Source organism: Bos indicus x Bos taurus, chromosome 18 (genome assembly GCF_003369695.1).
Source record: "Bos indicus x Bos taurus breed Angus x Brahman F1 hybrid chromosome 18, Bos_hybrid_MaternalHap_v2.0, whole genome shotgun sequence".
Lineage (NCBI taxonomy): Eukaryota > Metazoa > Chordata > Mammalia > Artiodactyla > Bovidae > Bos > Bos indicus x Bos taurus.
The window spans coordinates 18,214,197-18,230,204 of NC_040093.1; the positions used below are offsets into that span (position 1 = coordinate 18,214,197).

Genomic DNA, 16,008 nt, shown 5'->3' on the forward strand with positions numbered 1-16,008 from the left:
GCAAACTAGAAAGAAAGAACTTATCCTAATAAAGATCGCCTGCCAAAAACCCACAGCTAACATCATATCCAATGGTGAGAGAATTATGCCTACCACATATGATCAGGAACAATAAAAAGTTATGCCCCCCCCCAAAAAAAAAGTTATGCCCTCAGTACTTCTATTCAACACTGGACTAGAAGTTCCAGGCAGTGCAATAAGTCAAGAAAATAAATAAAGGCATGCAGGAGAAAAGCTAAGAAACAAAAATGTCATTAATCAAGATTACTTAATCATACATGTAGAAAGTCAAATGTAATCTACAAAACAGCTACTAGAAGACAATAACTGAGTTTAGCAAGCCTGAAGCATATACAACCAATATGTACAATAAATATGAGAGAACACTCAGGAATTCAAATTTTAAAAACTTTAAAGTAGTATCAAAACTAGGATATCATGAGGGATATATCTCAAAAAAGATGTGTAAGATGCTTACTCCTTGGAAGGAAAGTTATGACCAAACTAGATAGCATACTGAAAAGCAGAGACATTACTTTGCCAACAAAGGTTCGTCTAGTCAAGGCTATGGTTTTTCCAGTGGTCATGTATGGATGTGAGAGTTGGACTGTGAAGAAAGCTGAGCACCGAAGAATTGATGCTTTTGAACTGTGGTGTTGGAGAAGACTCTTGAGAGTCCCCTGGACTGCAAGGAGATCCAACCAGTCCATTCTAAAGGAGATTGGTCCTGGGTGTTCTTTGGAAGGACTGATGCTAAAGCTGAAACTCCAGTACTTTGGCCACCTCATGCGAAGAGGTGACTCATTGGAAAAGACTCTGATGCTGGGAGGGATTGGGGGCAGGAAGAGACGGGGACGACAGAGGATGAGATGGCTGGATGGCATCACTGACTCGATGGGCATGAGTTTGGGTGAACTCCGGGAGTTGGTGATGGACAGGGAGGCCTGGCATGCTGCGATTCATGGGGTCACAAAGAGTCTGACATGATTGAGTGACTGAACTGAACTGAAGACCTGTACACTATAAACTACAAAACACAGCTGAGAAATATAAATAAATAAATAAATGAAGACATATATCATGTTCATGGGATGTAAAACTTGGTATTATTAAGATGTCAATAATTACTGCTGAATTGATTTATAGATTTAATGTAATTTCATTAAAAAGTCCTAGCAGACATTTTTGTTTTCTATGATGAAACTGACAAGCTGATCCTAAAATTTATAAGGAAATGCAAAGGATCTTGAATAGTTAAACTTTGAAAAGACTGTAATACAAGGACTAAGTAACACTACTTAATTATAAGACTTATGAAGATACAGTAATCAGTAAGACACATCAAATTGACATATAACCAATGGAACAGATTATCAGAAATAGATCCATACATATGTGAAAATTTTACTTTCATCATTTCAAAGGCAATAGTGAAGAAAGAAATGATGCAGGAACAATTGGGATAGCCATATGCTGAAAAATAAAAAAAGAATCCAGACTTTCATAAGTAAAAATGAAATAAAAAATGGATCACAGACCTGAACGTTAAACATAAAACTGTGCAACTTCTAGAAGAAAACAGGAAAAAATGTTTGACCTTGGGCTAAGCAAAGAATTCTTCAGTTCAGTTCAGTTCAGTTCAGTCACTCAGTCACATCTGACTCTTTGTGATCCCATGGACCGTAGCATGCCAAGCCTCCCTGTCCATCACCAACTCTCAGAGTTTACTCAAACTCATGTCCATTGAATCAGTGATGCCAACCAACCATCTCATCCTCTGTTGTCCCCTTCTCCTCCCGCCTTCAATCCTTCCCAGCTTCAGGGTCTTTGCAAATGAGTCAGTTCTTTGCATCAGGTGGCCAAAGTATCAGAGTTTTAGCTTCAGCATCAGTCCTTCCAATGAATATTCAGGACCAATTTCCTTTAGGATGGACTGGTTGGAATACCAGACCACCTGACCTGCCTCCTGAGAAATCTGTATGCAGGTCTAGAAGCAACAGTTAGAACTGGACATGGAACAACAGACTGGTTCCAAATCAGGAAAGGAGTACGTCAAGGCTGTATATTGTCACCCTGCTTATTTAACTTATATGCAGAGTACGTCTGGATATAATGCTGGACTGGATGAAGCACAAGCTGGAATCAAGACTGCCGGGAGAAATATCAATAACCTCAGATATACAGATGACACCACCATTATGGCAGAAAGCAAAGAGAAACTAAAAAGCCTCTTGATGAAAGTGAAAGAGGAGAGTAAAAAGTTGGCTTAAAACTCAACATTCAGAAAACTAAGATCATGGCATCTGGCCCCATCACTTCATGGGAAATAGATGGGGAAACAGTGGAAACAGTGTCAGACTTTATTTTTGGGGGCTCCAAAATCACTGCAGATGGTGACTGCAGCCATGAAATTAAAAGACGCTTGCTCCTCGGAAGAAAAGTTATGGCCAACCTAGACAGTATATTAAAAAGCAGAGACATTACTTTGCCAACAAAGATCAGTCTAGTCAAAAGTATGGTTTTTCCAGTAGTCGTGTATGGATGTGAGAGTTGGACTATAAAGAAAGCCTGAGTGCCGAAGAATTGATGCTTTTGAACTGTGGTGTTGACGAAGACTCTTAAGAGTCCCTTGGACAGCAAAGGGAATTCTTAGATACACCAAAAGTCATGATTCATAAAGAATACACAGGTAAACTCAATTTTGTGAAAGTTAAAAACTTCTGTTCTCTAAAACATATTGCTACAAGAATGAAAGGAAAAATCACAATAAAAAAGAGAATATTAAAAAAAGCTATATTTTAATGTAGACTATGAAAAGTAACTTACAAGTTCAATAAGAAAACAGAAAAGATTTTAAAAGATACTGCACCAAAGAAACAGTAAAGAAGATACTCAATATCATTAGCCATTACAGAGAATAAGATTTAAGCCACAACAAAATGCCACTATATACTTATTTGAAAGGCCAAAATTAAAAAGATTTATCATACCAATTGTTCATAAGATATGGAGGATCCACCTTTCTCTTAGAGCTGGTGGAGATGTGAAATGGTATAAAAACTCTATAAAAGTTTCTTACAAATTTAAATTTATAATCTTATTTATCTAAATTTAAAATCTTGGACTTCCCTGGTGATCCAGTGGTTAAGAATCCACCCGCCAATGCAGGGGACGCAGGTACGATCCCTGATCCAGGAAGATTGCACATGCCACCAGGCAACTAAGCCTGTGAGCCAGAACTACTGAAACCCCCACCCTAGAGCCCACGCTCTGCAACGAGAGAAGCCGCTACAATGAGAAGCCACGCACTGCAACCAGAGAGTAGCCCCCACTTACTGCAACTAGAGAAAGCCCTTGAGCCTCAACGAGGACCCAGCATGGCCAAAAATAAATGAATTTTAAGTCTTACACATTTAATCATACATGTCCCATATAATCCAGGCATTCAACTGATCAGTATTTAGCCTAAAGAAATGAAAGCACATGTCCATTCAAAAACTTGTAAACAAATATCTACAGCATCTTAATTTGTCATTGCTAAAACCCAAAAATGTCCATCAACAAATAATGAAGAAACAAACTGTGGTATAATCAAATACTGGTATAGTACTGAGCAATAAACAGTAAAATACAAATAACAACATGATGAACTTCAACATAATTACGCTGACTAAAGGAAGATGAAAAACTTCACACTATCATGTTTATATAAAACTACAGAAAATGGAATCAACTCAATTGTGATAGAAAGTAGAAAGTAGATCAGTGCTTACCTAGGGAAGCTGGAAGGAGACAGAGGAGGAGGGATTACCAGGGGCACAAGAAATGTCAAGTTTTGAAAAAAAATTTTAATAGACTCAGATAAAGCATTTGACAAAATTGAATACCCATTCATAGCAAAAACAAACAACAACAAAAAAGAAAGCAGCAAACTAGGAACAAAAGAAAACTACCTCAATTTAACAAAGGTCACAAATGAAAAAATCTACCTCAAGATTCTCACTTTCTATGCCAACATGAAGAACACAATAGAGACCAGAAATAGACACACATACATATAACCCAACGGGGTGCCAAAGCAATCCAAAGGGTAAAGGAAATTCCTTTTTTAAAAAATGGTGCTAGAATAACTATCCATAGGAAAACCATTAGTCCTGAACCCTACTCACACTGTAATACAAAATTAACTCAAAATGAATACAGAACTAAATGTAAAAGCAAAACTTAAAAAAGGTCAAGAAAAAATAGGGACAAAACTTTGCCACCTTGGGGCAGACAAAGATTTCTTTTATAGTATACCCAAAAAAAAATCATAAAGGAGGAACTTGATAAATTGGAATATATAAAAGTTTTAAAACTCCTTCTAAGATATTAATAAAATAGGTAAGACAAATTGTGGGGAAAATGTTTTTAATGTTCCAAAACAACTTCCTTCTGTTGCAAAATAAAGAACAGTTACCCCTCAAGTGTAAGAAAATAATGATTTCAAATGGGTAAAGATTTGAACAAATATTCCTAAAAATATGAATGATCAGTAAATGAAAGAAACTCAAGATGATTAGTCATCATGGAAATGTAAATTAAAACCACTAAGATACTACTACATACCAACTATAGTATCTAGAATTTAAGGGACTACAAGATCAAGTGTTGAAAAGGATATGGAGTAAGTGGAATGGAGCAATGTAAACTTTCTAAGATTGTTAAACATGTAGTTAGGGGGCTTCCCTGGTGGCTCAGTTGGTAAAGAATCCACCTGCAATGCAGGAGACTCAGGTTTGATCCCTGGGTCAGGAAGATCCCCTGGAGAAGGATATGCTAACCCACTCCAGTAATCTTGGCTCGGAAATGCCATGGACAGAGGATTCTGGTGAGCTACAGTTCACAGGGTTGCAAAGAGTTGGACAGGACTGAAGCAACTTAGCACACATTACTTATTAGCACACATCACTGAGAAGGGAGCTTTCAACTAATGTTTCAGGGATATGTTTACCAAGTACATAACGCCTGGGCTACCACTTACACAAATGACTTCTGCCTGACTGGCTCTTACCTGTACACCAGCTTCTTGTTTCTTCTCTCACAACTAGCCAGGGCTCTTTTCCTTGCTCCAGTAAGGTAATTACATTTGGCTTAGAAATGGAATGGCCTGCTTTAAAGAAAAAAGAATGCCACAGGATGGAGAAATAAATTGCGACTAGTCAAGATTAAAATTATAATTACGATTATAAAAGATCATAATGATATTGACTATTTTAGAGAAGAATGAGAGAGTTAAAGAACAAGAGATGAGTTGGTAAGGTAAAGTTTTTGTTTTGGTGTGTTTAAAATTCAAACTTTTATGTCTTCTAACTCTAGAGATCAAGCATAATGTGGTTAAAAAGATAACTCTGAAGCCTGGAATCAATTCCTGCCTTTGGCATAACCTTGAACAATTCATTTAAACCCACTGCACCTCAGTATTCTCCTTTATAAAATGGGGATAATAGTACTGTTGGGGGAATTAAATCAGTTAATACTCAAGTTATTTTAGTAAGTTAAATCACATAATGTACCTAGAATAATGCTTACTGCACAGTAATCAAAATGTTAACTATTAACTTTATTCTTATGCTCTAGTATCACTAGAGGACACAAGAAAGGACAGCTATAAGATATTCGTTCCATTCTGAATGTAATTTTCACCAATCACAACTTTCAACAACAAATCAGATGAAGACTTTTGTTTTAGGAAATGAACTGCATTTGGTACAATTTTAAATAAATTCCAATTATCCAACCCATTATCATACAAACTGTGGAGGCTCTGAGAGCAATTCAGGGCCCTGTGATAAGCTAATATCCCTAAAACTGTTTCAAATCATAAAATGAAGTATTAGAGCAATTTGGAACACAAATTAACAAAAAAACTTCGATCCTTTGACCATGTTGTACAATATATGCCGCAAATTTCTAATTTAGCTGCTTGGTCATTATGGAAGAGATGCAAATACAAAAACAGAACACATGGAGATATAAGTATGACTGAAGGATAGAGAAGATTAAGGTATTTAATGGTGCTGCCATTTCTAACCTGACAAAGCTCAGCCACTTTTTGGGGAAGAGGAAAAACAAATTTAGTTAGTTTCTTGAAAGGCAGCCCTGCAAATCACAGTGGAAAAAATACATAGCCTATAGAGCAGATTCTAAATTAACCTAAATTAACCTAAATTATTTGAGGCTGATGAACATACCCAATGAGACCAAGTTACCATAGTTCTCCATCATCACATCCCGGTACAAAGTCTTCTGAACAGGGTCCAGGCATTCCCACTCCTGCTGAGAGAATCCTATGGCCACATCACTGAATGTCAACGATCCCTGAAACCATAAATACACGTGTCACTGAAGAAATTAAAGAAAATACGTTGAAAGTAGAAGCAGAGGAATTGATGGACTTCTCTGCAGGAAAAGAGAAAATGAAAGCACGTAGACTGGCAATCTAGAATATGGAAGGAGACTGAAGCACAATGTATACATATTTTTTAAGAAGCCTGCTGACACAGGTCGAATGTCTTCCATACTCTGGATACTTCTAAATATCTGAACCATTTGGAAATGGACAAAATAATAATGTTTCCCTCCTAAACTAAAAAGCCTACACAAGAATAATGTTCAAATAGTATCTGCCTCAAAAATTCTCAATAAATATTTCTTCAAATTTTAGAAAACTGGGTAAAATTAAAGATTTCCTTCAAGTATTCTTGTTCAGACACCCAGTCACGTCCAACTCTTTGTGATCCCATGGACTGCAGCACGCCAGGCTTCTCTGTCCTTCACCATCTCCCGGAGTTTGCTCAAACTCATGTCCATCGAGTCAGTGATGCCATCCAACTATCTCATCCTCTGTCACCCCCTTCTCCTTCTGCCTTCAGTCTTTCCCAGCATCAGGGTCTTTTCCAATGAGTCAGCTCTTCACATCAGGTAGCCAAAGTATTGGAGCTTCAGCTTCAGCATCAGTCCTTTCAATTAATATTCAGGGTTGATTTCCTTTAGGATTGACTGGTTTGATCTCCTTGCAGCCCAAGGGACTCTCAAGAGTCTTCAACAGCACCACAGTTTGAAGGTTATCAATTCTTTGTCACTCAGCCTTTTTTATTGTCCAGCTCTCACATCCACACATGACTACTGGAAAAACCACAGCTTTGATTAGATGGACATTTCTCAGCAAAGTAATGTCCCTGCTTTTTAATATGCTGTGTAGGTTTGTCATTGCTTTTCTTCCAAAGAGCAAGTGTCTTTTAATTTCTTGACTATTGTCACCATCTACAGTGATTTTGCAGCCCATGAAAATAAAGTCTGTCACTGCTTCCATTGTTCTTCCATCTATTTGCCATGAAGTGAAGGCACTGGATGCCATAATCTTTTTTTTTTTAATGCTGAGTTTTAAGCCAGCTTTTTCACTCTCCTCTTTCCCCTTCATCAAGAGGCTCTTTATTTCTTCTTCACTTTCTGGCATAAGGGTGGTGTAATCTGCATATCTGAAGTTTGCCAGGGTATTTCTCCTGGCAATCTTGATTCCATCTTGTGCTTCACCTAGCCTGGCGTTTCACATGATGTACTCTGCATATAAGTTAAGTAAGCAGGGTGACAATATACAGTCTTGTCATACTCCTTTCCCAATTTTGAAGCAGTCCATTGTTCCGTGTCTGGTTCTAACTGTTGTTGCTTCTTGACCTGCATACCGGTTTTGCAGGAGGCAGGTAAGGTGGTCTGAGATTTCCATCTCTTTAAGAATTTTGCAGTTTATTGTGATTTATACTCCTAGGGACGGGGGAGCCTGCTGGGCTGGCGTCTATGGGGTCGCACAGAGTTGGACATGACTGAAGTGACTTAGCAGCATACAAAATCTTTAGCGTAGTCAATGAAGAAGACGTAGATGTTTTTCTAGACTCTCTAGCTTTTGCTATGATCCAGTGGATGGCAATTTGATCTTTGGTTCCTCTGCATTTTCCTGTATATCTGGAAGTTTTCGGTTCACATATCATTGACGCCTAGCTTGGAGGATTTTGAGCATTACTTTGCTAGCATGTGAAACGAGTGCAATTTTGCGGTATTTTGAACATTCTTTGGCGTTGCCCTTCTTTGGGATTGGAATGAAAACTGACCTTTTCCAGTCCTATGGCCACTGCTGAGATTTCCAGATTTGCTGGCATATTGAGTGCAGCACTTTAAAAGCATCATCTTTCAGGATTTGAAATAAGCATTAAGTCCTTCATTATGTCAGATATTGCCATAAGCATTTTTGTTTTGTTCAATAAATCCATGTATTATTTTGGTATATGACATTGTATTTTATAAGTAAATCATATTTAATCATTTACACAATTAGATACTCAACATTCGGAAAGTTTTCCACAATTCTAAGGTCCTGTTTTCACCAACTACATATAATGATATGCATTGTTGCTGTTATCTACCATTTCTCACTAAATGTTTTCCTTATTCTGAGTGTGGCAGGTAACTTTATTGATTACCAATAATCTCCATTTCCTGGAATTTATGTCCTCATGAAATCCTCTCCCTTTGAATGTGGGCTGAACCCAGTGAAGGAATTATTTCTGACAGAATAGAATAGAGAAAAGTGATGGAATGTCATGTTCAATGTTGGCTTATAAAAAACCATGAATTCCACACTGCTTATTCTCTCTTGCAGTCTCACTTGCTCACTCTGTGGAAGCCAGCTACCATGTTGTGAGCTGCTCTAAGGAGAGGCCCACATAACAATAAACCAAGGACAGCTGCCAGTCAACAGCTACTGAGGAAGTGAGGCCCTCAATCCAACAGCCATGAGAACTTCATCAAGTCAACAACCATATCAGTGAGCCTGGATGCAGATCCACTCAAAAGTTGGGCTTTAAAATGACTGCAAACCTGACCAACACATTGATAACCCTATAAGAGACCCAGAGCAGAAGAGTCAAGCTAAGCCACATCCAAATATTTGACTGACTGAAACTGTGAGATAAATGTTTGCTGCTTTAAGATACAGAGTAATTAATTAAATTATTAATTTCAGAGTAATTAATTATGCAGTAAAAGATAACTCATTTGACTTAAATGATACTGAAGAAGGCTGGTCAATTATACAGATGTTACACAAACATAGCATGTCTCATTCAACAACAAAATAGCCTTAGTATTTATGTCTCATGGCTTTCCTAGCAAATCCATGACTGCCATCTTAAAAGCCCCAATCATAACCTAATCCACAGAAAGCAAGAATTTCATACCACATTAAGATTCAGGTCATTCAATGATAAATTCCACTGCATCTACCTGGAAATCTCACATCTGTGGAAAACATCAAAGTCTTACCATGGATAGTTAAATAGAACCACTATCTCTATCTCCTAAAGGAAATCAGTCCTGAATATTCACTGGAAGGACTGATGCTGAAGCTGAAACTCCAATACTTTGGCCACCTGATGTGAAGAACTGACTCATTTGAAAAGACCCTGAAACTGGGAAAGATTGAAGGCAGGAGGAGAAGGGACAACAGAGGATGAGATGGTTGGATGGCATCACTGACTCGATGGACATGAGTTTGAGCAGGATCCAGGAGTTGGTGATGGTGATGGACAGGGAGGCCTGGTGTGCTGCAGTCCATGGAGTCGAAAAGAGTCGGACACGAGTGAGTGACTGAACTGAACTGTCTCTATCTCCAAACTACAAATCTGACCTGCACAGCATAAATCTTTACTTCAAAGAACTTTAAGCCCCATTATTCCATCACTGCCCTTAATTGAAAAATGGGCACTTAAAATACACTGAATAATCTGGGAAATAATTATATGAACGCTAGTTTCGGATGGGCCAAACAGAGACAGTGCTAAGTAATCTGACCTCATATTTCTCTGGAACAATAGTTAGGAAACAGGTTATTTATTTATTTATCAGGAAACAGGTTATTTGAGCAAACTTGCTCTTAGGAAACTTCAGGAAAATTAATTAAAATGCTTACATGACCTAAAATACACACACATGTTTCAACAAGAAGAGAAATATTAACTTACATGGGCCATGGTTTTAGACCTGTAAGAGCTGATCAGTCCTCTGGGCTTCTCTATCAGAAAAGCCGAGTCCAGAAAACCCAGACCTGGGAGAAGAGAAAGACTTTCAGATATGCTTTAGAGTTTCCACACTGGGCATCAGTTAATATCACCATTTATGCTCTTCTATTCCAGATTCCTAATCACTTTGCATTACACACAACTTGGGTAAGTAAGAATTCTGGACAAATTCATTCCTCACTCATTTCCCAGAGCCCTCAGCTGCAGTCATTAGAAATGTTCTGACCAATGTACCATTGTGATCAGATTGATATGAACCTGAGATTGGGCAGCTGTGTCCTGCTCTAAACAGATCTTCCTCTTTCCATTGTGAACTTCAAGACAGAAAAGAGGCTATGTAATCCAAATTAAAACCTCTTTTTGTGGCCTTGAAAGTGGTTGCAGTTGATCAAAATATTAGAGATGGACAAGAAATGTTCAGCATTCTAAGTCCAGCAAAGCTTATTAGTTAAATATATGACAGACCAACAATATACTAGAATACAAAGTAGTCATTAAATGTTAAATTGGGAAGAATATTTAATGAAGTGGAAAGTGTTTCATTTACATCAATAGAAAAGTCAACTAATATATTTCTATTTATAAAATATAGCAGCATATTAATCAATACAGAGAAAAGAATGACAGATAATCATAAAACAGAAGATAGAAATGTCTAGAAATTTGTATGTCTACATACCAAGAGCTCTTATATTTTTGGTTGTTTTGCATCGTTTGTTTTTGTGGGGATGTCTTTAGAAATGAATCACTGTGTATTCAATTGTTTTTAGTCCATACATGAAACAATCAAATAAGACTACTGAAGACATAAAATATATCTTTGCCATGATCAGAATTTGACATGAGCAATCCCTATCTTTTTGCTTAGATCTTGTTTTTTTTAAAAAGGTTACTTCATAATCATTGTAATAACTGACATAGGAATTTGAAGGATTTTTTTAACTTAAGGTGAAGACTTCCCAAAAGTTCTTTGTTCTTTAAATTCACATTATTTTACTAAATGGCTTTTGTTTCCTTTGGATCCTAGTATCTCATTTCATACTTTTTTCTCAGTTATGTTGGAATTTTGGCTACAAAAAACTTGGGAACAGTCCCTGAGTAATCTCTTTTGTAAACTGATGACAGTCTCAATGCATCTTTATTTCAGATCTTTTTGACAGAAGAATTTTTGTTTCTGAACCAGTCAGTTTTGTCATGATACCCTCCAGACAGCTGCTGAATTATTTTACCTATAATTTTGCTATACATCTCATGCTAGAATGAAGTCTACAAGATATAAAGGTCATAGTAAAAATATCCACTTATATTGCCATACAGATCCCATGTGCTCAGTATTACTTGTTTATATTCTTACTGTCACTACAGTCACCCAGATGTCTCCTTTAGGCAGGTCACTTAACTCTCACCAGTGGCCTTTATCACATACTACCTTATAATTATCCCTATTCAGATTTATTCAGATTGTTTTAATTTTTTTTAATTAATTAATTTATTTGTTTTTGGCTGTGCTGAGTCTTCGCTGTGGTACTGGCTTTTCTCTAGTTGCAGCAAGCAGGGGCTACGCTCTAGTTGTGGTGTGCGGGCTTCTCATTGCAATGGCTTCTCTTGTTGTGGAGCATGGGCTCTAGGGTGCATGGACTTCAGAAGCTGTGGCTTGAGACGCCCTAGAGCACAGGCTCAGTAGCTGTGGCACACGGGCTTAGTTGCTCCGAGGCATGTTGGGAATCTTCCTGCACCAGGGATTGAACCTATGTCTCCTGCATTGCCAGGTGGATTCTTAACCACTGAATCACCAGGGAAGCCCTATTCCTATTCAGATTTTAAATTCCTTCACAGATTATAAGTACTCTGAAGGAAGTAATTATGTCTTTTTAGTAATTGCATTACCTCAAATATTATACTTTCCAGGTCTGGCATATTTAAAACAATTAAAAGAAGTATGATTTTTTTTTACTACAAAATACCACTTTTCAAAAAATTTTTAAGGAAATAACTATATAAATTTACAAAGTATATACACAAGGATGTTCATCAGAGAATAATTTTTGATGGTCCATAATTAAAAACATGAAAATCTCACTGCAAGCAAACCGGTTAAATATATTATAGTCTGCTATTTTGTGACATTTATGCCATGCTATTCTTAATAAGGATGATATTAAACCACATAATTGATGGAAAACAGTATTAAAAGAATTGCTCAGTGAAGAAAGCAAGCATAATTTAGGAGGTGGCATCCCACTGAAATTAAGAAAAACATTTCAATGCCGATTTCCTCATCAGCAAAGTAAGGATAAAAAAAATCACATAAAACTATTTTGAAGACTAGGCAAAATAATCCATATACACACTAAACTGTACATCATGATGACTAATGTAAAATTTCTATCATTACTGAAGAAGAAAATCATTCCATATTCCTTAATCTTTCATTATAAAAAGTTAATTCTGATGCTTCCTGGTTTTATTAAAACTTGTGCTTCTTGAGTTTCCTCTTTCTTATAATTCTAATATTTAATAAAATTTTAGGAGTTACATATGAGAAAATAGATTTCTGCTTTATAAGATCATTATTTTAAAAAAGAGAGATTATTAGACAAGAGAATAGGTTTCTGCTTTATAAAATCATTATTTTTAAAAAGAGAGATTATTAGACAAGAAAAGAGAAACTATGCCCTTCCTCAGTCCCCAGCAGCTATAGAGAGTAAGAAAAACTTTTCAGAATCATAAACCAGTTCAAAGAATAGTATGATAAAATTGAGAATACAACTGGAGAATCAATTTTATTCTTCACATATTTACATAAATATTTATAAATATTATCTTTATTTTCTAGCATAACAACTATGTTTGTAAAAATTGCTTGTACTTGCAAGACACCTGGAAATTAGAGATTAGTGTTATTTTTTCAGAAATTAAGCTCAAACTTCTAAGTTATTAACTCTGAAAAGATGTCTCCCTTAGTAATACAGTGCTCTGGTAATTGTTTCAAATAACATTTGTAATAAATAAAAGGCATAACTGTTTGTAATGCTTTTCACACAAGATTCTCTGCCCTTCCCTCTTCTCCTTACATATACAGGGTATAATGTTCATTATTGGATTAGATTAGATTGTTTTGAACTATGAGTTGGACTCTTTTGTCTCCTTGATCAATTTTATTCTGCCAAAACAAAGCCACACAAAAATGGAATTAAAAAAAATATATATATATATACATCAAAATGTTAAAATGATTATCTCTAGGAAGATTATGGGTTATCCTTGCTTTCTTCTCAATATATTCCTTAAGGAAATGAACACAGGCTTATTTTTTGGCAGTAAACCTGTATTAATTCCATTATCATAAATAAAATATAAAGATATTTCAAAGTATTAAAATATTTATAGACATGACTTTGGAAAGAGGCTATATTTTCCTTATTAAAAAGATTTGTTAATATCAGATCTATGATGAAAACCTCAACATGATTAAAATACCACTTAGGTATATTCACTTCCTGAATACCCTTTAGCTGTATTGCACTGATGATAATTAGAGACATTTCACCATAAACACTTTAACATCAACAGAAAGGGAAACTGCCTTCACAAATTAATGTGAACATGTATACCAAGTAGATAGAAAAGTTAGTACATAGAAAATGCTCAGTAAATGTAGCTGAACACTTTCATTCTTCTCTGAAAAACCAATTAAACTATCATTTTGTCTACAATCCTTGCAAGTTTTTACAAAATTCTCTTTTTAAAATGAGCTGAGGCTTTCAAATTTTCTTGACTACTGTTTTATAACTACAGTATATTAAGATTGCTCAACATTGGATAATAGCCATTTTTTTTTCTTGTAATGACTAATTCTTATGAACAGGAATTTTATTATCTATGTAATATTTTAACTCATGGATGTCCTGTGATTTTCTTAACCATTCCATTTGTATAATCATTAATTTTGTGAAAAATCATCTAAAAGTATAAAAATCTTTCATTGCAGATGAGTTACCCATGTCTAATCTTTTAAGGTTATGCACACCTTTGAAAAATGCATTTTTACAAATATATGCAGTAATTCTAGACAATTACAAAGACTTTGTGGTCCCTTGTAAGCCCCCAAACACAAAGGACCCCTGGATCAGAACACTCTGGAAAATTAGCTCCATCTAGCCCTTTGATCGGAGAAGGCAATGGCACCCCACTCCAGTACTCTTGCCTGGAAAATCCCATGGATGGAGGAGCCTGGTGAGCTGCAGTCCATGGGGTCGCGAAGAGTCGGACATGACTGAGCGACTTCACTTTCACTTTTCACTTTCATGCATTGGAGAAGAAAATGGCAACCCACTCCAGTGTTCTTGCCTGGAGAATCCTAGGGACGGGGGAGCCTGGTAGGCTACCGTCTATGGGGTCGCACAGAGTCGGACACGACTGAAGTGACTTAGCATAGCATAGCATAGCTAGCCCTTTGATCGGAGAAGGCAATGGCACCCCACTCCAGTAATCTTGCCTGGAAAATCCCATGGACGGAGGCGCCTGGTAGGCTGCACTCCATGGGGTCGCGAAGAGTCGGACACGACTGAGCGACTTCACTTTCACTTTTAACTTTCATGCATTGGAGAAGGAAATGGAAACCCACTCCAGTGTTCTTGTCTGGAGAATCCCAGGGACGGGGGAGCCTGGTGGGCTGCCGTCTATGGGGTCGCACAGAGTCGGACACGACGGAAGCGACTTAGCAGCAGCAGCCCTTTGATAACAGAAGCACTCATCACATTAACTTTATATTTTCGTCATTGATTTATAGAAATCTGAAGGGTGAATGACACCACAATAAAGCCAATGTTGAGCATTTATTGTGTTCCATCCTTCAAAGCTACTAAATCCGCCGTGATCTCATACATAAAACCAGAATTAAGTGGGACTGTGGAATCTGTATCAAGGCTCACAGCAGGTTTCTGCCATCGGAGCTCAAGAAATGCTTTCATACTCAAATGTATAAATGAGCCCCAGAGAACTTCCAGGAAGGGTAATCCGAGGAAGGATCGGGGTAGGAACCTGTCTCAGGAGCAATTCTTTTTTTTCCCCCAATAACAGCCTTTTAACAGCTGGACATTATTTAATTATTAATACAACTTTTGGCAGCCACAGTGTGCTGGAGGCTATTTAAAGTTCTGGACGGCAGGAGGAGAAATGGGGGAATTTATAATTTAGGGTGGGCAGCGACCAGGACAGACTCTCAAGCCCCTTGCTACAAAGTGGCCTCTCTCAGAACCCTGGCCTCAGGGACAATTCTTGATTTTAAAATTCCGATTTCAGCAGCCGGTAGGTACTTTCTTGCTGGAAGGTGTCTTGCAGGACTCAAAAACAGATTTCCCAACAGCGTTCACATTCTTTGGGAGACATACATGTTTGAGAGAAGCCTGGAAGCAGCGGCGGGGACAAAGAGCTCTGTGTAATCCACGTTCACAGAAAGGACACTCACTCGGTGTCTCCGTCACACAAAACGAACGCACACCTCTCTCAGTCTCACAATCGCACTCACTCTAAAAGAGGGATAAAACCAGCGCCCCCCCAACCCCGCTGTTCAAGCGTCCACAGCCTCGAGGGGACGCGCGGACTCGCGCGGCGGCGCTCGGGCGGTCCACGCTTTCAGCGCCTTTCGCAACCCCACTCCCACCGCCACTCACCGTCCCTCGCGGGCTCTGGCTAAGTCTGCATAGTCGCCTCCGCGGCGACCCACGCTGGATTCCTCCTCAGACGGTGCCACTCACGCGCAGTCTGCAACAAGAGATACGGAAAAAGAACCAGAAGCCAAAGTCACCGGGTAGTCTGTGGGACGTAAGGCTCCACGTCTTAAAACTCCTAAAGCAAAGTAGCCGCCGGGTGGGGCCGGGAGGCTTCTGGGAGT

General features: G+C 37.8%; 1 protein-coding gene across 1 annotated transcript in view; it reads right to left on the reverse strand.

Annotated features, from left to right (window-relative positions):
* The window catches only part of LOC113875717 (zinc finger protein 850-like), a 52,739-nt gene extending 36,731 nt beyond the window's left edge, over positions 1-16,008 (reverse strand). The window contains 4 exon segments of the mRNA XM_027514417.1: positions 5,054-5,152; positions 6,234-6,360; positions 10,056-10,138; positions 15,788-16,008. Coding sequence (XP_027370218.1) covers positions 5,054-5,152; positions 6,234-6,360; positions 10,056-10,064 — 235 coding nt within the window. The 5' untranslated portion in view covers positions 10,065-10,138; positions 15,788-16,008.